General features: G+C 40.9%; 2 protein-coding genes across 4 annotated transcripts; both read right to left on the reverse strand.

Annotated features, from left to right (window-relative positions):
- Positions 1–72: 72 nt before the first annotated feature.
- Positions 73–8,704, reverse strand: LOC122165511 (solute carrier family 2, facilitated glucose transporter member 11-like). Its single transcript, XM_042828558.1, has 12 exons — positions 8,681–8,704; positions 7,263–7,361; positions 6,489–6,649; positions 5,021–5,145; positions 4,632–4,761; positions 3,924–4,072; positions 3,176–3,363; positions 2,306–2,416; positions 1,647–1,748; positions 1,408–1,483; positions 626–753; positions 73–310 (listed from the first exon to the last, which is right to left on the reverse strand). Exons 1-12 carry the CDS (start codon positions 8,702–8,704, stop codon positions 104–106), a joined length of 1,500 nt encoding a protein of 499 aa, XP_042684492.1. The 3' UTR covers positions 73–103.
- Positions 8,705–11,177: 2,473 nt separating this feature from the next.
- Positions 11,178–21,036, reverse strand: LOC122165509 (solute carrier family 2, facilitated glucose transporter member 11-like). Of its 3 annotated transcripts, XM_042828556.1 has the most exons (12): positions 20,918–21,028; positions 20,520–20,618; positions 19,585–19,745; positions 18,710–18,834; positions 17,109–17,238; positions 16,816–16,964; positions 16,070–16,257; positions 14,898–15,008; positions 14,714–14,815; positions 13,599–13,674; positions 12,571–12,698; positions 11,178–12,418 (listed from the first exon to the last, which is right to left on the reverse strand). In XM_042828556.1, the coding sequence occupies exons 1-12, from the start codon at positions 21,011–21,013 to the stop codon at positions 12,209–12,211; spliced, it is 1,575 nt and encodes a 524-aa protein (XP_042684490.1). In that variant the 5' UTR covers positions 21,014–21,028; the 3' UTR covers positions 11,178–12,208. The 3 variants fall into 3 exon arrangements, 2 of the variants coding, with proteins under 2 accessions (XP_042684490.1, XP_042684489.1); XM_042828555.1 differs by having other exon boundaries at positions 16,816–17,238; positions 20,918–21,031; XR_006170528.1 differs by lacking the exons at positions 11,178–12,418; positions 12,571–12,698; positions 13,599–13,674; positions 14,714–14,815 and having other exon boundaries at positions 14,918–15,008; positions 15,096–16,257; positions 16,816–17,238; positions 20,918–21,036.
- Between the last annotated feature and the right edge of the window lie 382 nt (positions 21,037–21,418).

The raw sequence follows: 21,418 nt of genomic DNA on the forward strand, positions 1-21,418 counted from the left end.
AACACATGGAAGAGCGTGTTCTATTTTTAATGATTCCTTTTTATTTCCATTGCAGCATTGTTTTCTGTCTTTTCTAAAGGATGCAGATTTCTCCTTTGGACATTCAGAGTTTGGTGCAGAACAACTGATCCTTAGGGAAGTTATTTTCTGTAACTGAGATTTCCTTTTTTCCAAAATTCAGCTTGTTGAACTCTGCCATTATCTCCATGATTGACTTTCCCTTGGTCTCCGGGAGGTACAGGTAGACGAAAGTTGCTGATAAAGCAAGGATTCCCAAAAAGATGAGGAAGCAGAAGGGACCGAGGTTATCCTGCAAGCAGAAATGAGAAACGCTGTAAGGAAAATAAGAATCTCATTTCCACTTCTTTGCCCTTGGTTGTGGATCTGTGTCTTACTAATGGAAATTCAAAGGTTTGTTCAGTACATGAACCAGAATGAGCATCACAACACTGGCCGCGTTTGATCTGCTGCTTCTCTGAGAGGCCTGGGATATTCCTGAGCAGGCGTGGTGTTCAGACAGAGCGCTAAGCTTTGCATATCACTGCAATTCACTGCCATAATTTAGCTCCCTGTCAGCTTCCAGAAGTAGATGAGCCTCGAGGGAGGAATCTGGTTAATGACTTACAACAATCAATGGAAAAACCATCCCGAGTACAAACAGTCCCGTCCAGTTGATGCAGCCAACAATCAGAAAGGCTGATGGTCGGAATGATTGGCTGAAGATTTCAACCATGACAGTTATAGAGGCTCCAGCTGTAAAAGAAAAGCAGAACACAAGCAAGGTATACTTGTTTCCTCCATTGCTCAGTGCACCTTGCTCCTGCTGAAGATCCTTGCAGTGGCAATGCTAAGAAACGTCAGGCAGAGTAGGTGGTCTGCTGGAGATCACTTCTGCCGTGGGGCTGGAAGACCTCGATTCCAGAAAGGTTCTACAGATGCTAATTTAGGACTTCAGGTTTCTCTCATACATGCTGGAATCCTTTTCCTGGTGCCAGTGCAGTTCTGTATTGCATTGGTAGCCATTGTTAATGACTCTTATGTGTCCTGTAGTCATTTCTGTCTGAAGTATGTTAGCAGCTATAAAGCTTAACTCACTGAGTTAATGAAGGGTTGGTCACTACCACTCACCTGGCAATGCCTAGAATCCTATTTCTGGCTTAGTATTTTTAAAAGAGTTCTGAAGTTTTGTTCTTAAACCCTCCAGAGAAAATAATAGTCTATTTTAAATCATTAGGGTACTGGGATTAGCAAAAAAATTTGAGGTGTTTGTATCCTTTTCCTTTCTCCTGCTTGTACCAATCTGCCCTTTCCTTCTACTTTCCAGAATTTTATCATGGATTTAGTCTGTTCTTCCCCTGCCAGTTGTGTTGCCAACCAATATGATGCAGCATTTTCTCTCTTACTCACACGGTCCAATTCCATAGAAGATAACGAATAGGAAGATCAAGACAACACTGAAGTAGTGCAGCCAGAAGAACCGGTGCTGAAAGTGAGAAACCAGTGATATCAAACTGTTAGATACGTGAAAGAATGACAGAGCTCTTTTTCTTCCACTGACTCCAGTTTCTGTACTTATTCATATTCAGGCAGGACCAGAAACGTGGGTTGATGCTGGGCAAGTAGCCAGAAGGCTGCTAGATCTTTACCTGCAGTGACAGGGTGGTGGTGAGGAGTGCTAGCACAGAACACATTAGTGTATATCCTCTCCAGAGCAGAACCTTCCTCCCAAATCTCTCTATAAGGGTGCTCTGAAAGGCAGAAAATGTGTCATAAATCTCAGTTCTCAAATGAAAAAACTCCTGCCCTCTACACGTGTCTTTCACATGAGCCTTATCTGAATAATAGCCAGAAATCTGAGAGACTCTTAACTCCAGATGAATTTATCAGCTTCAAAGCTCTTATTTATTAGTCTCTTCTAGACTGTTATTAGATAGTTTTCTTTCTTGCATGTTTGTATATATCAAATTGTGTATGCATATGTACACTCATCTAATCCCAGCCATCAGGTGCAGCTAATCCAGACTCCTGTTCCTTTGGAGCTGTGCCCCTGACTCTTGTGTTCTGCTCATGCCTTCTCATTTAGTGATTACTCATTGTAACAGAATGAGAGAATATTTTTGCGGAATAAAAATGATTCTAAAGATATAATGGATAAGAGCTGCCTTCCATCCTTCATGTGGTTTTACAGAAACAGGACGATGTGTCTTAGGTTATGCAAATCTTCCCTGGGCCCACTTACAAGAAACAAAAAGCACGGTTGACCACATTACATTTTTCCTTCGAACTCCAGTCTCCAAAGACTTACACACAATATAGAAGATAGGCATTCACATAGCCCAACTCCCAGGGACACGTATGGGATAAGATGTTCTTCAAACTTGGCTGTATGGAATACTTCAAAACAATAGAAGTATATCTGAAAAATGCAGAGAGGAAATGCGCCTGTGAAGAAAAGTTTAGCAATTGTGATGCACATCACTTTTCATCTCTCTTAGTGAAGTTGGAAAATTAGTATAGCAGTGGATTGTGTCCTTTTGGGAGTGAAGGATAACTGTATAGGTCTAGTAAAAGCATAGCCAACAGCTTGAGGGACTTGGTCATTCCTCCCTGCGTGGCACCAAAGTCAGGAGGACTGTGTCAAGTCTTGGGCCCTCACTGCAAGAAAGACACTGAAAAACTAGATCAGGTCTGAGTACCAGCAAAGGGCATGAGGGTTAAGGGTGGAGAGGCTGAGGTTTCTTCACCCTGCAGAAGAGACGGTGGGATCTAATTGCAGGTGAGTGTAGGGAAGATGGAGCCAGACTCTTGTAAGAGATACGCAGTGAAAGAACGAGAGACAATGGATACAAGTGACAGCAAGGGATGATTCTAACTGCACATAATACAAATATTCTTCATCAAGAGAATGGCTAAGCACTGCTACAGGGATCCGGAGAAGTCATGGAATCTCTAGGCCTCCAAATATCTGCCCCAAACCCTGAACAGCTTGATCTAACTTTGAAGGTCTGCCTTATTGTGAGCAGTGGGATATGGGCCAGATGGCCTTCAGAGCCCTCTTCCAATGGAAATCATTCTGTGAGTTTCTTAGTCTAAGCTGGTGTGAGAAATAGTGTCTCGGAGGGTTTTGTAATGCTGCCTAATGTTTATTGTTCTGTGGATAAAGAGAGCACTCAACTGCATTGACTCCACAGAGCTGCAAGGTGGTCATGAGCATCATCAGAATGTAAAGCTGCCAGCGCATAGATGGCTCTTTTATTAATTCAAGGACACGCAAGGTTTTGGTGCTCGTCATTGCAACCTTCTCCTTCATAATGTCATCAATTTCTGCTTGATGGTCTCCTTCCCCCCAGAGCTTCCTAATGGCTGTTGGGGAGAGAGAGGGAAGTGCATTATTCTACCAGAATATCTCCATCATAAATGATTACATTAAATCCTTATTCTGCTTATCCATTGATGTAGGTGCTTAGTGTCTGGTTTGTTGTCTGCTTCTGTCTTCTAGTTGATCCTGAGTCAATAGGCAGATAAAAAAATGTTGTCCCTCTGTTGTCAGTATGGAGTATCTTTCTAATGCTGAATTGACTTAATTGTAAACAAAGTAAACATTCATGTACTCTTCATTTAATAAGAAATAGGCTGCCCAAACCATTTCCTTTAAAGAAATAGTTACTGCCCAAACTGGACATTTTAAACATGCTGTTATGCATCTGTCTTTCTTTTCTGTACTGACTAAATTAGCCTGAACTCCCCAGTTAATGCAGATGTTTTGCTTTAGGAAACTGAACTGCTTTAGTCAGAACTACCTCTGCTCCTGCTCCATGGTACACACCACTGTGCTGAACAGCTCTGTCCTGCTTTTGTATCTTCTGCCAAAGCTGGGCATTCTACCATATCCCGTGAATTAGGTGGCAAGTTAGGCACTCTACCTTTCCTGAAGGCTTCCTCATTACCCTTCTGGATCAGGAGGTAGGATGGTGAATCAGGGAAAAATGGAAGAGTAACCAGTTGAAGCAGGGCTGACAGTCCACCAAATGCTAACAACCATGGCCACAAAGCTTCACTTCCTAAAATCTCCCTGGAAAGTGCATGTGAAACAAAATTATGAATGTTCAGGAACTTCTCCTGAGTGGTGAGGATTGCTCAAATTCCATTCAGGGGTGCTGTGGAGCAAACACCTGTGTTGATGACTTGGCAAATTTCACAAATCTGGCTATTTTTATTTCGGACAAGTTTTAGAAATTCCTTTAGCATCTTGAAATACTTTCTAAAGATGATTTGGATTCTATGTGATGTCTAAAGAGCTGATGAGACTGTTTTGGTCATTGTTTGACTGCAGGACCAAAATGTCTTGCTAAGACTTTCATGTAATTGTAGTAAATTTCTGAGGGCAAGTCCTGGAGTAGAAAGGGAGCATCATGAAGAAGAAATCAGGTTATGAGCAATTTGCTTTTCTTCCTCCTATATTTAAAACTATGTTTGCCTCGAATTTGATCAAAAGTTTTCTTCTGGCATAAGATAAGCCCTATTTTGGAGAAGATTAAAGGGTTCCTCAGTCATTAAATAGATAAGAAGGTAAGTATATAGAAAGATTTCTATTGCTTCTAGTGTAACACAGTAGAAAAACAAGAATTTACCGTAGTCCAATAACCTGTCCTGTGAGTTTCCCCAGTGTCAGAAAAACAGAAACTGTGGAGTTTGTAAATCCACGCAGCTTCTTGGGTGAAATCTCTCCTACATACTGAGGATGTATATTGAGAGAAAACCCTTAAAGATAAAAGAGGATAAGTGACTGTTAAAATACTGAGAAAAGCTGAAATTTCAGGCCCCATCCTGTCTTCCACCATTTCCATTCACTCTGATGTTGGGATTCAATTCTTGCAAAGGGATGATGGCTTTCATTTTCATTAAGGGCCTAATCCATTCGCTTGGTTCTTTAAAATCATTACTCAAGAGTGGCAATACCTGAGGAGAAAATCCTGGGACAGCAGGGCTGCTCGCCCTGCACAGCGTCACGGGCACCTACCTGTGCCAATGCCGTAAAGGAAGCGTCCGGCCAGAATCAGCTCGAAGGATTTGGCTGTTTTACTCAAGGCCATTAAAAGTGCAGCTACCAGCATGATCAGGTTGGTGGCAATCTGGCACTTTTTTCTGAAACAAAGAACAATACATGAGAATTCAGAGCGAAACAAGAACCCCTTTTGACTTTTTTCTCTGACAGAAAGCATGGCGGAACCATTCCTGTCGTTTAAAGAAATGTCTGAAAGGATTTTGACTTTGGATAGTCAAAGTGATGCTTTAATACTTCACAGTCCTTTATGTTTGAATTCATTAATGTTTATCTCAGGAGCTCCTCATAAAATGTTACTTTTTTTTCCCAGAAGTAATCTGTCTATGGTTCTTGTTTTAGTATGGATCATACTAAAGGCACTTTTGACAGATGGATGTGATCTGAGGTATTGGGAGATGGCAAAAAGCATTTTTCAGAGGTGTGCTTCGTGCTTCAAAAGCACTCTGTGTGAACTGTGAGCTGATATGCTCCCGATCACAATGTCTCAGGATCAAGTCCAAGTTGTTTGCACTCATTTTTGCTGTGCTGCTGGCTAGACAAGAGTCTGCTTGCACATTAAGAATGCCTAGAGATCCTCTGTTTAAAAGATTGTGATACAGGTTATCCCACACAAAATAATCCATGGGAAAACTCATTTTTGTTTCCAGTCATGGGAGACCCTCGGAGTGTGGGATTAGGCAGTGTCCCACAAGAAATTTCTTGGGGGCACTTACCTGACAGGAAAGAACACAAAGGCAGGCAGGCTAAGCTGATTTGTTAAGACCCACACGAGGGGCCTCTGGACCAGTGGATTGTGGAGCAGATCTTTAAATGGATCACACCGAGCAGATAAGTTTGCCAATTTCTCTGCAAATGAAATTAGTGGTGTTATACACAGACAGTGGGAAAAGACCAGACTGGTGAGGAATCTTTTCTCCTTCCAGAGAGAAAAATAATTTTGGAATGATTTCTAGTAAAATGTATTGCCAAGAATGGAGATTTCTCTCGGATAATTTGTTTTGGTGCTGCCTGTATCTTTTATAGTGTAATTTCAGGAAAATTAATTTTTCCAGTTCTGTTCACAGTTCATTAGTTTAGATATGAATATTTAATACGATGTCATCACTTCAGAACAGCCGTACATAAGTAGAAATCTGGCTCTTTGTCATGTAAGAATGTCTTCTGCATGCTGTTGTCCAGGTGTTGAAAGAGGCTGCACGCAGCACATCACAGCAGAAGACTTTTTTACAGCTGCTTTTTGGGTGTTTGTAAAGCTTGGTAGATCTTTCAGCTAGAAAGTGTTGGATGTGCCCATATACACGACCAGGTTAGTCTGCAGTCAGGCTGCTTCAACCAAGAAGAAAAGGGTTATTCATTCACCTTGATATTTCCCTGTACTTGCCGTACTTGGACTCTTGAGCTACTGAGCTTTAGAAACACTTACTTTCTGTATCTGGTAGTCAGGTAGCCACAGCAGAGGCTCCCCAGGAAGCCTCCGATCCCAAAGACAGACACAATGAAGGACCACAGCAGCATGATTGTCTCTGGATGGAGGGGGGAGCCGTGTCGCTCCATCCAGGTTTCATTAATAAAGTTCCTGATGTGCTGAAAAGGAAAATGATTTTTGACTGGATAATGGGTGTCAGATTCCTTCATCTTATTTGGCTGCTGTACTTCAGTTCTACTCAGACTAGATTTCTTTTGAGATTAACTTAATACCAGATTTCTTTTGAGATTAACTTTCAGAGTAAAACAGGTTAGTTGAGATCAATTTCAAAATCTTCAAATTAGTGTCAGTCAGTAAGCTTGAAAAACAGAAAATGTGCTGTTGTCATTCTTCTCCATTTTAGAAAGTTATATTTGATGAAATCTAGGAATTGTAGGAAGGCCTTGGTGGGTAATCCTTTACAATTAAATCAGGAGAAAAAGGGCTGAGGAAGGAAGGAGAAGTAAAATTACAAATCAAATTCAGACAGGTTAATGCAAGGTTGCTCTCTCATTTATGGGCTCTAGCTATGAGAAGCATGGTTTATACACGTGGAAGACAGTAATGGTGCTGACGGTGTAATGCTGTGACTTTGACATCTGTGTAGTTGGCCATGTTTTGCCTGTAAGTAGCATACAGGAGAGAAGATCACGTGCATGGCACCAGGCAGATTGATGAATTGGAAAGCAAGACCCCCAAATCTTGAAACTGGCCAGGGAGATTGCTACCTACCACAGAGGGGGAGTTGATGACAGAAATATGGAATCCATATGGGAAACTACCTCCAATTCCCAGCACTATGACCATTTGAAGTAGCCCCTGGAACTGAACCTGCAAAGTGAAAATAAAGTACTCCATCAACTTCACATTAATGTACTGCTTTCATTTCTGACTTTGTTGTTATTCTTAAGCTTAATAAAGGAAAGATACTTTTAACATTTGCCTTTTTCAGAAAGGCATGGGCTAAAAGGAGAAGATGGTAATTTGGAATAGCCTTTGTAATTGCACTAACACAAAACTCTCCCTAACACAAAACTACCCAGATGTATCTGGATATGTGATACTACTGATCTGTATAGAAGACACTGTGCTCTGTGTTCTTTACAAGTCAGATCGTAATCGTAGAATCACAGAATGGCTTAGGATGGAGGGGACCTTAAAGATCACCCAGCCCCAACTCCCTGCCATGGCTGTGGGGCACCCACAGCTCTGCCTCGACACTCTGAGTAACATTTCTGCTTAACATCTAACCCAAATCTCCCCTCTTTTATATTAAAGCCATTCCCCCTTTTCCTATCATGAGCTTCATAAGCTCGCAGTTTCCTGGAGATCAGTGCCTAGATGAAGAAAAACTGGAATAAAATACAATCAGACAGGAGCAAAGTAAAGTAAATGTGTATAATGGTGGCTTGGATGATATTTAGATCTCTCCTTATTCTAGTTCTTAGATCCATCTTTCTAGGGCCCGTTACTTCATTTCTCCACTACTGAATTTCCTAAGTTATCTCGTGACAAGAATAGAGAAGTAATGGATCAGGAGATTCTGAATTTCCTTCAAAGTTCTGTCTCAGATTCAATGGATTTGCTAATCAACAAAAGTTAACTCACCTTCTCACTCTTCCTTTTTTTTTTTTTTAATGGGTGCATGATAGATTTAGAAATTCAGAATTTTAGTACTTATTGGAAGTTGAGAAATAGAGTAAGAAATACTTGTTAGAATTTCTTCCCCTCTTAAGACCATGGTAACTCCTGATGGATGATATTAAATGGATGGATGAAATGAGGAAGCCTGTTTCTTTTGCAGCTTGTCATGTGTATTGTAGCCTTTTGCAGCACAGTTAATCCATTCATTACTTCAGAGTTAGTCGTTAAAGTAATCAGAGCGCCTGCTAGTTTTCAGTAATTCAGAAGACAAAAGTACAACAGCTTTGTCAGACGGTGGAACTGCGAGAAGTTTTGTTAGTTTTTATTTTGTCTTCTTGCATGAAAAAGACCTTTCCATGCCCCAACCCCATTCCTCTTGGCGATGTTTAAATGCAGAAGAGAAGGATGGTCGTTGTCCTAAAAGAGCTTATAATCTTTAAGAAATCTGGATCACGTTAGCCTTGCCCTTTAAATGTCAGGGACATGAGAAAGTGACACTTACTCACCAGGTCAGAGAAAAAGGTGGCCATCTCCAACGAAAGAGCTGATTCCTGTTGCTTACTGACTGGTACCTGCCAGAGGAACTGAAAGCTCGCATTGCACAATAGCAGCGTCAGTGAACTAGTCCCACATTACTGAAGTTAAAGTTTAGTTAGAAGGTTTTTGAGTTAATTACACTTATTTCAGCTGTTGTACAAAGTTTAGAATTGTTGGATTAAATATTTCAACCAATGGTTATGTCTAGCTCAAGTAACCAAGACGGTCTCACTCGCCAGGAACCTGTATACATTATGAACTCTCTTTTGTCCTTGGGCAATGGGTAACAGAGACATTGATTTTAGAAAGAGCTGCAATAGCCTTAACTTGCTTAGTTCTCAGTAGAAACTAAGAAACTTAGAGGCAGTGTTATCTGTTGGGAATTTTAAATGGGGCTCGGATAGTGATATCTACAGGACTTTTGGAAAGAGCCTAACAATTCTACAATGGCACATTGGGCTCAAGCAGCTGTTAGGAGTACTGGATTTTTCTTTGCTGAAGAAGATTCAACATCAGGCCAGTAACCTTCAGAGCTGGAGTGTTGTCTCTTACATCAGACAGAATGTTTTCAGTCTTTAACTTCGTTTATTTCAAGGCAAAAATAGTTTTAGATGTGTTAAGCTGGTAAATGGCTTAGATATCATCTACATTTTGTACCTCAGCTAAAGAAGATGAAGAAATCAGAAAGAAATTGTTGTATGCTAATAGTCACACTACAAAATAGATCACCTGCAAAGAATATTCACCAATTCTCCAGCTGACATCTGAGATGTAGTGCCACCTGGCCAATTTCCTCAGCTTTATGTTGTTCTCATAGTGAAACTGTCTTCTGATGTAAGTTGAGAATACACAGTGTTTTGTTTTGTTTTCTGATTAGATCTCCAGCGGTGAAGCTGTTGTTAGAACACAAGTGAGACCATCCCTTTGATGCTAGGAATTAATTTATTTTTCTGGAAAGTCATGCAAAGTTGGAATGACATACCATGCATCTGCCAAAGGAAAGAAATGCTATGCTAGCTGCTAGTATCTGCCTTGCTTAGATGGCACTGGGGGAAAATGCAGTGTTACAGTCATGCAAGACACACATATGCAAAGCTGTCCTGAGCCTTCTCAAATAAGGTCTAACTAGCCCAGGTCTGTTCTTAGTGTCTGTGTAGCAGCACTTCTCTGATCCCATTTGAAAGTTTTTGTAGCTGCCTCAGAGTCAGTATTTGAGACAATCCTTACACATCAGCTGATGGCTCTGAATGCATACGTGTGCTGCTCCTGATGCTTCCGAGTGCTTCACCTCTTCGGCGCCTCTGGCTCTCTGGGCTGGACTTCCACAGTACTTTGAAGTATCATCAATATGCTGCAGTCATTCTGTTTCAGATAACTGGGAGGTGTGTTTAGGAGGCTTTTGGCAACTTTTATTCATTCTGACCCCAAAATATCGCAGAACACCTGGATTGCTAAGGCTTAAATAGGTGAGCAGAAGTGCCAGTATAGCTACCCAAGGTGTTATATGCTATGAGTTATTGCAGATACTCCAGCTTTATATTTAAACTATACATTTTTGCTTTTTCATCCCTTGACCAGGCTGTTGCCAGAATGCAGCTCGCTCCACTGAGCACAGGCAAAGGTTGACCTGTGCTCCAAATAGCTGTTCCACTTCGTTGTCACATTAATGTTCCATAGGGCATCCGCTCAGTTCCTGTTAAGGATCATATGGAGAAGACTTTCCCAATAACATCTAATGAATAACAGATCAGAGGAGTGGCTCACTGGAGAGTCAACCCAGCAGTGCTACATGATGACACTCTGCTTATGTTTCCAAAGATTTGGGGTATTGTTGCACTGAAGTGTGTGCTCAGACTGACGGGTTAGGAAAAGATAATTCTGTTTTACCAAAGTTGAGATTTCTACTAGGAAAGACTTGTCTCCAAATGACTAATAGTCATTAGTTTCTATTTATGTTGTTATACATAGAATCATAGAATCTTAGAATGGTTTGGTTGGAAAGGACCCTTAAGAGCATCTACTTCCAACCCCATTGCTGTAGGCAGGAACACCTCCCAATACACCAGGCTGCTCACAACCCCATCCAGCCTGGGTGTATATATACACATATACAGAACACTGCAAAATTTTGGGGCTTTTCTCATTCTAGAGATTCTCCATGTTTCATAGATTATCTTTTAGTGAGAAGTCTGAAGTGTTCTTCAGTACAAAACAAGCAACAAAAAATCCCAGTCATGGAAGGATCTGCACACCAATAGTTTTTTTCTAGTCAGCTGTTCCTGAGGGATGTCCTATTGTTGGGAAAGAAACACTTGTGGAAGCCAGAAGTATTATTCCAAGTTCATCTGCCATTTTTATTATGTGTAACATCTCCAATGAAAGGTAAGCAGCAGTTAAGATGAACAGCAGAATTCATATTCTGAATAGCCGACATTGGAGTTGAAGTAAACACACCAGTCAAAGCAGTATCAGAGATAAGAAGGAACATTTATTTTATTATGCACATCTAGGGAGTAGATTTTACTTTGCATATTGCACTCCACTGCATATTGTTCTGTGTTTCACTGCCCTCAAGGTAACTGTGGGCACTCTGATCCTGGAGGGGTAGCAACAGCCTTAGAGTGATGGTGCTGACGGGGCGATAGCACTGAGTATCTGAAAGGACTCCCCGTGCTTCTGTTTTCTGACAGTGGGTTTCCATCTGTGATTTCATTAGCTGTATTGCCACTGAAACAAATAAAGCTGTATAGGAATTTTTTTACTCATTCTTTATCCATTTTGTGAATAAATCTGATTTTAGAATCAAGTGATGGATTTTCTTTCTTTTTTTTTTTTATTTTAAATAAAATAATTCAATGCAATTCTCAGCAAGGAGAGCTGCTGATATCGAAAGTTTAAAATCCAAAAGCTCTGAATTTTGACAAACTAGAGTGAAAGTCTGATAACAGAAGGAAATTGTGGCATTAAGTACAGGAATCTGGAAAGATGTGGTTGTTCAGTCTAAAGAAACAAAGACTCTGTCCTATTCTGTTATCTCTTTTTCTTTAATCTGTTGTGAATTGAAATCTAGCCAGAGATAGCAAGCCAAGAACTTTACTATTGCTATTTCAGGGTTGTAAATACAAACTCATGACTCAGAGAGAGAGAAGGGACCATAAGTCTTCTTTTTCTGTGTGGTCAGCAGAATGTTTAGAAATTCTACACGCAGTTTCAGTGTGTATTAATTGCTCCATTATAGAAGAGATTTACACATCAGCAAGTTGAGCCAAGATGTGCATGAGTTAGATGAGTCTATTCCGCTGATATAAGCCATCATCCCTTTTCTAAGCTGCCCAGAGTGGAGTGCTTTAGAACCGTGCTGTTTTGGCAAAGGAAAAGCCTCGTAGGTGATGGATAATAAAAGCTGATAGTCCATTTGACCAACATACAAACCAGAGAACAACAAATGTATTTTCTTTCTTCCTTTTAAGAATGCTTGCTACCTCTGTACCAGCCAGTCACAGCCTGGTGCAGAAGGTGTAACCCTCCTCCATGACATGGTTTGGAGTTGCTGGAACATGCTTCTTTCTGAAGTTTAGCTTATCAAACTCTTCTGTTATTTCCACAATTGACTTCCCTTTTGTTTCTGGAAGGAACAGGTGGAAAAACGTTGCTGAAGAGAAAAGTACCCCTATAAAGATGAGGAAACAGAAGTGCTTGAGTCCTTCCTGCAGGGAAGAGCAGAGTGAGAAAGAGAGCAAGATGAGCACATCTTTGTGTTTGTCACATTCTCAGGACGTCTCCTGCTGCTCTTCTTCCAACTCCCATGGCCAGCTCTGGAGCATGGCTTCCCTGGGGAGCGCCCTGGGGTGTCACTCACCACGATGAATGGGAAGGTTGTTCCAATCACAAAGACACCCAGCCAATTGAAAACAGAACTGATCACAAAGGCGGGTGGTCTACAGGACAGATTGAAAATTTCAACCCTCATGGAAACTGTGGCACCACCTAAAAAGGAAGAGGAGTAAGATTTACTTCTCAGTGTGTTTGATTTGAAGGTTTGGATCTTCAAAAAGATGCTACTGCTGTTGGCCGGTATTCAAGAGACTCTTTTCTTTTAGAAAAGAAACTGTTTGTGGCATCTTATAAACTGTTAGACATTGCTTTATTTCAATATTACTTTCTTCAAACAAATTTTATTGGGAAGATTTAAGAATTGAGCAGTTAGCATTTCAAAAAATCTGACATCTTCTCATGAAAAAAGCTGCATAGGAGTGAAATACCAATTATTACTACAAGCAAGAATTCCCAGTATGATATTGTTAGATCAGTGATAAGCAGTCTTTCCAGATTCACTTCCTGGGCGTTTCAGTTATGATCTTGAAGTCGCAGAACTTTGACTGGCTTTGAGTTAGGTAAATAATTTCACCTACTGTGTGAGAAGGCAAGTATTTTAAAAATAAATAAGCTTTTTAAGTTCACAAGGAGTTGGTAGTATAAATTAGGAAAAGAGTTAATCTGAAGTAGGTCATCTATGCTGCTGTTTATGTGGGATACAATGTGAGAGTATACGACAAGGAATTTAAAAGTATCCTTGGGTTTCTTTTTCTCTCTTCTTTTTTTTTAATTGTTTCTAAAAAATCTACTTCCACTCTGTTTCTCTATGATTTTTTGGTGAATACTTTTTGCTCTCTCTTTTCATCAGTCTCTCGTTATAAAAACTCAAACCTGATGGCATTGCAGTTTCTGGCCACTGACTGGACCCACGATGCTTATGTGACTACAAGGTCAGGTTAAATGAACTCACCTTTGTGAAATGCTGCATGCTATATAATGCAATATTTCCCCAGCCATATTTGTAAGGGAACATGACTTGATTCTTTTACTTCTTTGGAATGAAGTACTCACCTGGCCCAAGCCCAAAGACAACTACAAATAAGATAATCAGACAGAGGCTGCAGTATGGCATCCAGAAATACCAATCCTGGGAAAACACGACAAAACAAAGAAAAAAACAATTTATGAGTGAAATCTGTGAATAACTCTGGGTTAGAAAAGTTTTCTGACACTGTTACTTCGATAAAAAACATATGGTGTGTGAGAACTGGAAGAGAAATGTGAATCCTTCTTCCTATGGACAGAGCCCTGAGATTTTTGTTAGGTGTGCAGACAATCAAGTTTGCTGATGCAGAGCAACAGCTTAGATGCCTTCAAATAAAGGATGTCTGAGTAGTACTTTTCCACCATGTCCTCCTTTCTCCTTGATCCCACAGTGCTTCCCCTAACCCTTAGAGATATGGGAAGGCCAAGTTATATCTTTCTTTGCTTTTGACAGGGTAATAGCTAGAACAATTTCTACTGAAAAGGAGTAGATCTTAGTCAAGAAGGCATAGGACACAGTGCTTTAGGAAAAGGTCTCTCCTATATCCAAGACCCTTCATGATTGAAACAGAAATGGAAGTCTGCTGCCACCTTGCTTCAATGTTAATTTTGCAGTAGTATCTACTGAACAGCTCTGAGATGAATACTGGTAACCCAGGAGAACTGTTTCTGAAGAAATTACATCACTGACATGGTAATAAAAAATTGAAATGCTCTACAGTCCATGAACCAGTATGTGCATTCCCAGGGAAATCTGCAGCAAAGCTGAACTTCAAAGAGTCTGGTTTTTTAATTGTTAATTGTAACTTATTAAGAAATGCATAATTAGAAAGGACAGTTTCCCTATGACTGCATTTTGATCGGTGCTGACCAGTGTTCAGTGTTTGCAGCCTGATGATATCAGGAATCAAGGCTACCTTCTCTGTGCTTTGTGCCCTCCTTGCTATAGTCTTGCTTAAAGGGAGGCAGGAGTGCAGACAGTATTTGCTGAGAGAAAGATTAATCCTATGTGCAGAGGGTTATTTGAGAACTTCTGAGCTTCACATTCCTTTCTCAGAAGCACGTTTCTACCTATGAGCATAGGTACAAATAGAACAGAATAGATAATGGAAAGAGAACTACCAGGAGAAGAGTTTCCTCACCTGTAGGGAGAGGGTCACTGTGATTACAGCTAGCAGTGAACCCATGATGAAGTAGCCTCCTCTTATGAGTGTTTTCCTGCCCAGTCGCTCAATGATGGAGCTCTGAGGGACAGAAATCACAGCTGGTGTCAGTGCCAGAAAAGCAAACAGTGATGCATTCCCATAGTAACATGACTTAACTTACACAGACTACAGTGGCTAAGAGTTCTGCAAGTCCGATAGAGAGGGTCATATAGTAGACCATTCTTTCCTCAAAGCCAGCTGCCTGGAGGACTTCAAAAGTATAAAAATAAATCTAGAGGAGAAAAAAAAACCAACAAACACAGAACAGTAAGAGAAGAAAGAATATCATTTCTTACCCATGTCTGTGTGTGACACTGACCTGGATAGGAGCTGGCAGCCAAGGATCATGCAGCTCGGCTTTTGAGTAAGAGTTGTGCACTCTTTCTGGTAGTATTCACTTTATTGGCAGACAAAAACATTGTAAAACATTATCAAATTAATTAATTTGATGAAAGATAAAGTTCTGTGATAAACAGATCTCCAGCTGCTGTAATTAGGTTTGCATAGACCTCATTTAGGTGCATTCATAAACAGCCAGTTATATTGTCACTTATGGAGCCCATCCAAGAACAGCGTTGTAGGACATACTCTTCCTTCTCAAGAAAGAAGAGCGTGGGTTATGGAATCATGAGGAAGAAAAACAGACATCTTTTCTTTTAAAGTATCTCTTCTGTATTTGGAGATTTGCTAAGATGATACAGATTTCAGTTTGAACTGTGTTAGACTCAACTGTGTGTTTCCTTCGCAGATATTGCTGCAGCGTGAAGTTAGACGTGGAAGAATCATGCAGAAAATTGCAAAGCTGTGGCTTCAAAATGATCTCAGAAAAGTTCTAATCTGAAGAAGACAGGGAGGATTGCAGAAGCTGCCAGAACCGTGAGCATTCTTTAATGGCTAAAGGTAGAGTGAGCATATTGCCATCCCATGTGTCCTCCTTAGAATGCTGACTCGTGGGAGCAGTAACATAAGATTGTGCTGTAGATTTTGCCAAGAGAGAGTGGGCTTGTTGTAGGAACAGATTCTGGGCCCTCACAGCAGCTGCCAAAAATGGCTGATAAATAAATAAATACAGAGAATGGTAACTCCAGCAGTGACCAAGAGCTGGGCAAGAAGATGTCATATGGAGAGCCTGGCCAAGCTCTGCAAGCAGCTGCTGCTGTGTAGAAGGGTTGGCAGATAACACATAGTGGCCTGGGAAACCTGGGAAAAATGAGAGGAGATCTTGAGAGCTATGATGTCTTCTTTAAGGCTGCTGTAAATGTTTTGAGACTTTAAGGGGGAAATGCACTCAACTGCATTGATGCCACACAGCTGAACTGAGGCGGTCAGAATAATTATCATGTACAGCTGCCAGCGGATAGCTGGTTCTTTCATTAGCTCCAGGACACTCAAGATCTTGATGTTTTTCACTGTTGCCTTCTCTTTCATGATGTCATCAATCTCTGCTTGGTGATGGCCTTCACCCCAAAGCTGCCTTATGGCTGTAGAGGAGAAGGAGAGTGAGACCTGCCATGTTAATTTGTCTCTTTTGTTTGGTGACTGAGAAGTTTAAGTGGGCTGTGTGGGCTGTGTCTGCAGTGTGAGGCAAAGACGTCCTATGGTGTATTCCAGAGCCCTGTCCCCTCTTTCACAGAGGGGCTTGTTCAGAGAGAGGGACTTAGTGAGGTGCACAATGATTCCTCCCTGCTCGTGGGTCCACATTAATCCCTTCCTCGTTCTCTCAGGGTACAAGCTTGGTACACAGCCAGCAACATAGAGTTGAGTGGTGCCCTGTCGAGCCCTGCAGTGCAAACTGCCATTTGTCATTTGTCATTTAGCATTAACCATTTATACTGCTCAGAGCATAACAGCTTATTATGAAAGATTTTGTATTAGAGGAGTAGTTTTGTATTCTCTATGAGGACTACAACAAAAATGTACTTAGTGGGTATTCAGAGTCATCTCAGAAATGAGCAGGGAGAAACTTTTTTCTGTACTGGGAGAGAAAATTCACAAACTGAAAGCCAAGGAAGGAACAGGAACACAGAGCACTCAGTTACCTTTCTTGCAGCCTTCCTGGTCTCCTTTATGCATGAGGAGATATGGCGGGGATTCAGGGAAGAAGGGCAGAGTGAACAGTTGGACCAGTGCAGGAATTCCACAGGAGGCCATCAGCATGGGCCACCGGGACTGGCTGCCCAGCAGCTCCCTGGCAGGAATAAAACAAGCATGTGTAGAATAAAAATTCATTACAGTGGTTTTTGAGAAGAGAAAGAAATTGATGGAAAAGCAGAAGAAGCAAAAGATGGAGGGATCCAGATATGAACTGGGTTGCAAATCAGTTGTACTATACCTTTGTCCTGCAATTTGCCCTACGGCTTTTCCCAGTGACCAAAAGAAAGAGGCAGTAGAGTTTGCAAATCCACGTAGCTTCCTAGGGGAAATTTCCCCAACATACTGATGATGCAGAGGAGTAGAAAAGCCTTGAGGTGAAGAGGAAATTATGGGAGAGAAGAAGAAGACATTCATAACCATGGGAAATAAAATGGAATGTAAATAACTAAGCAGCACAGAATATAGCTGCCTCGTGCACCAAATTGTTTCTCATACCTCAGCCTGGGCATGAGATTTTTAAGTACTAGGCTTTCTAACCCTTTCTACAGAAGTGGTTCCTGTCCTCTTTGAACAGTGCAGTTTCCTGACCTTAAGAACTGTACACCTGTGGGGTGTTGCCTCATCATCGTGTCTCTTTTGAGTCTTAGTACATTTTAAAAGAGAATATGCAAAAGCTGAGTAACTAAACTGCGAGTAGCGTTTCATTTGCTTGTAGTTAATGTACATAATCTCAGCACTGTTTGAAATGATGTTATAGAAGAGCTGCTGTGGTAGATCCATAGTGGGTAAAAGTATATGGTGCTTCAGTGTTGGTTTGTACATGACTTGAGAGAAGATGCAAGTATTTCTTTTCAATGTACAGCAATAATTTTGATGATTTGAAGCAGAGTTGGTATTACAGCTACCAGTGAAGTACTAAATGGCTCAGGAATTCTGAAATCTAGTCTGTGAACTAGAGTATTTTCTTGATATGATAGTCACAGCCCCTCTAATCTGGTTTGAAAACAGTGTCCGCTCCTGTCTCTATGTGTTGGCAAAATGGTGGAGATGTGCAGTCTCCATAGCAACAATTAGGTCTTTACATGACACCAGATGTGGGTTCTAGATCATAGCAGGGTGACCGTGGCTGAGCAGTCCTTGAAATAACGTTCTTCAATACATCTGTATGTCAGTAATTTACAGAACTTGGTTATTTGAAAAATAGACACTTATTTAAATAAGTTTAAAAAAAAAAAAAAAAAAAAAAAAAGGCATCCTTGCGAATATCCAAAACTAAATGGAAAAGCAACATTTTGTGTAGGAAACAAATACAAGAGGTACTGACACGAGCACAGGTTATTTTCCCTGCACATGGACTACCTGCAGGCAGTGATTTTGCTGGACTGTGTCCAGCTCCTTTCACTAACCCCAAGGACTTACTGCTCTGAAGCAGGTTGAACACCCTTGTAGAGCATTCCTGAAATATGCTCAGAGTCAAAATGAAACGGCCATGACTGTGAATGGTCTGTTTCTCTGAAGCCAAATGAGAGGACTAGATTTAAACTGTATTCCATACAATTCTGAATACTGTCCACCAAAATTAAAGTAATACTATATCTATTTCTCCACTAGAAAAGTTTTCAATCGTGTCAGAACATTTGTGACAGCTCTGGATATTTATGCACTTGGCAAAGCTCAATTTAATTTGGTATCTACAAAATTATTTATAACTGTACTCCTTACAGTTGGTTGATGTAGAATATCTTCTGACAAAGATGTATGGACTTTAAATTCTCTTAGTGAAAGGTTATCTATCTTGAATAAGGATGTAATATTTAACCTGTGGGAGAAATCACTTACCTACACTTACACCACATAGGAAGCGTCCAATGAGAATCATCTCGAAGGACTTGGACATTTTGCTGCAGCCCATGATAGATGCTGCAATTATCATTAATAGATTGTTGCACAGGAGGCATTTTTTTCTGTAAATGCAAGCAAATAAAACATTTTTGTAGATCAGGAGAGAAATGGCATTTGAGTTCCTGCAACACAGGAGCACAGGGTGAAGTCATCTTGCTAAGTTTGTCAAGTTATGCATGTATGGTCCCACACAATATAGGTCCTTCTACACTATTGGCTCTGGACACTCTGTGCCCCTCTTACACAGAGTTATATTGTCATCCAGCTAGCTCAGGATCTGAACAGGGAGAATTCGCTATAGCCAAGGTTGGCAGAAAAAGGCACTGGAAAAAAGGTTACTTCCAAATTCCCTGGAAGGCATGTGTGGGCACTGTGACTGCTGGGACAGGACCTGCAGCCTGTACCGTGTCCCTTCTGGGTCACACGTTGAAGTTCATTTCCCAGTAAACCAGGGAGAGTGAAATTGAGGAGGGGAGCAATGTGGCATTGATGTAGCACCTAGGAGCATCTCAACGCTGCTGTGCTGCGAGTAGCATCTCCAGAAAACCCCTCTGCCTTCAGCTGGGAGCTACTTTTCCAGTTGAATCCAGCCTCAGTAACTGCATCTCGTGTGGCAGGCTGGAAACATAATTGGTTAGCTAGTGCCACAGGATACAGGCAAGAAGCAGCAACTTGGCATCACTGCCAAGCTGGCTGTGTACTGCTGTTACTGTACCTTTAAATCCATCTCACATTTAAAAAACTTTAAAAAACTCAACAGTAATTTCCTTAAATTAAGATTCAGTTGACAAATTCTCATTAAAAATACATACTTGCCATACTTGACAGTCAGGTATCTACTTCCTGAAGCACCCAAGAGACCTCCTATACCAAGGATGGACACGATGAGAGACCACAGGAACAAGAGGTTATCCTGATGGATGGGGTAGCCGTATCGCTCCAGCCAGGTTTCATTAATGAAAGCCTTAACATGCTGAGACAGAGAAAAAAGGATCATTAACAATAACTTTGACTCCACAGCATGTATTTTATTACATTTATAACATAACTTTGTTCCTTTAGATAAAGTCTCTATTTCATATAGACTCTAAAAGTTTGCATTAGCCAAGAGGCATGAAGTAATAGAGTATGCTACGTTGATTCCCTGTTACTAGGAGGTCATTCTTTGCTTGGCTGTCCTTGAAATTTGAGGTGCTAAGACACAGACCTGTAATGAGGAACTGCACCTGATCACTGCAGTTTCTAAATCCTTTCTGACTTAGAACTCTGTGCTCTCAAGCCTGAAAGTAACACTTCTGCCATAAGGTGATTTCTACTAAATGATAATGTCTTCCCTTAAGTTCCAGTGTCTCAAATGGAAGTTTTACCTGTGGTCAGTGGAGAGAAGCAGTTAGAGCACAGTTCACTTGTTCTGTTTGACTTCCCTATGTGAAGATGGGTAAGCTCTGAGAGTGTCATATGGTATCACTGGAGTAGCCACATGGGACATCCGTCTCCCTGTAAACTTGCAGCACACCTGTCAGTGCTTTTTTTGAGGAACAGTTCTATTAACAACAAGTTGCAGATCTCTCTATTTTCTTCTGTTTTCAACAGTTTCACATGTTCTACTTTACACAATAGCATAGTAATGGGAATTAATCATAAGAGGAGAATATAGTGATTAAATCCTTGCTAACAATCAGAGAGGAGCATGCCAAGAAAGGGATGTGGCGATGCCATTTACCAGTCTATGTGAGCTTTTACCTACCTGATTCATGTAGGTGATTGTAGAAATTTGAAAGCCAATTTGGAATGTTCCACCTATTCCCAGGACAATGACCATTCGGAAGAGTCCCTGGTATTGTACCTGCAGAAGTAGAAGATCTTAAGCTCATAGCTGCATCAGACTGCTCCTTAATTGTGCCTCTCATTCTCCAGAAGCATCTCACTTGTTCAAGGATTTTGCAGGCAGGCTCTGACAAAGATGGAAGACAGAGCGAAGTGCAAACATCTGCAATACCCTGAAAAAGTGTGTAGAATCACTTCCAAAGTACTTTTTGCAAATAGGAGCCTTGTTGTTCTGAGAGAGAGAGTGATTTTGTTTTCTTTCATGCACTGATAGCATACAAAAATATCCCAGATGTCAGTGCCTCGCCATGTACTCACCAGGTCTGACAGGAAGCCGGTCATCTCTAGCTCAGGAGCTGGTTGTCCAGTGCACTGAGTGTCTGTGTTATCACTTGGCTTCTGTGTCTGTCTCATTCCTGCTGCTATGGCAGTAGGCATTTGGCTGCAGGGAGCAGGGTTAAATTTTTACTATTTCGTCTTTGCTCACTTATATTTACTTCAGCTGGACAAAGTTAACAATGCTGGATTAAATATTTCAGGAAATAATTGCATCTAGTCCAGCCTGCAGGGGGAAGGTTTCAAAACAGAGGAAGTTTGTAGCTGGCCTTTGGAAAGAGAAAGGAGAGCTCAGGAAAAAAAACATCCAAGTAGTTTTCCAAGACCAGTGAAATATTTTATTTCAGTGATAAGAGCTGAGCAACATCCACTATAATCTGCTCAGTGGAAAAAATAACTAGCAAAATATTTAGGTATTTGTGTTTATGAAGCAGTAAAGATTTTGTATTCGGTTTCAGATTCACCGGCATAGTAAACAGCTTT

Source organism: Centrocercus urophasianus, unplaced genomic scaffold (assembly GCF_019232065.1).
Source record: "Centrocercus urophasianus isolate 14NV4802_14NV808 unplaced genomic scaffold, USGS_Curo_1.0 seq_30, whole genome shotgun sequence".
NCBI lineage: Eukaryota > Metazoa > Chordata > Aves > Galliformes > Phasianidae > Centrocercus > Centrocercus urophasianus.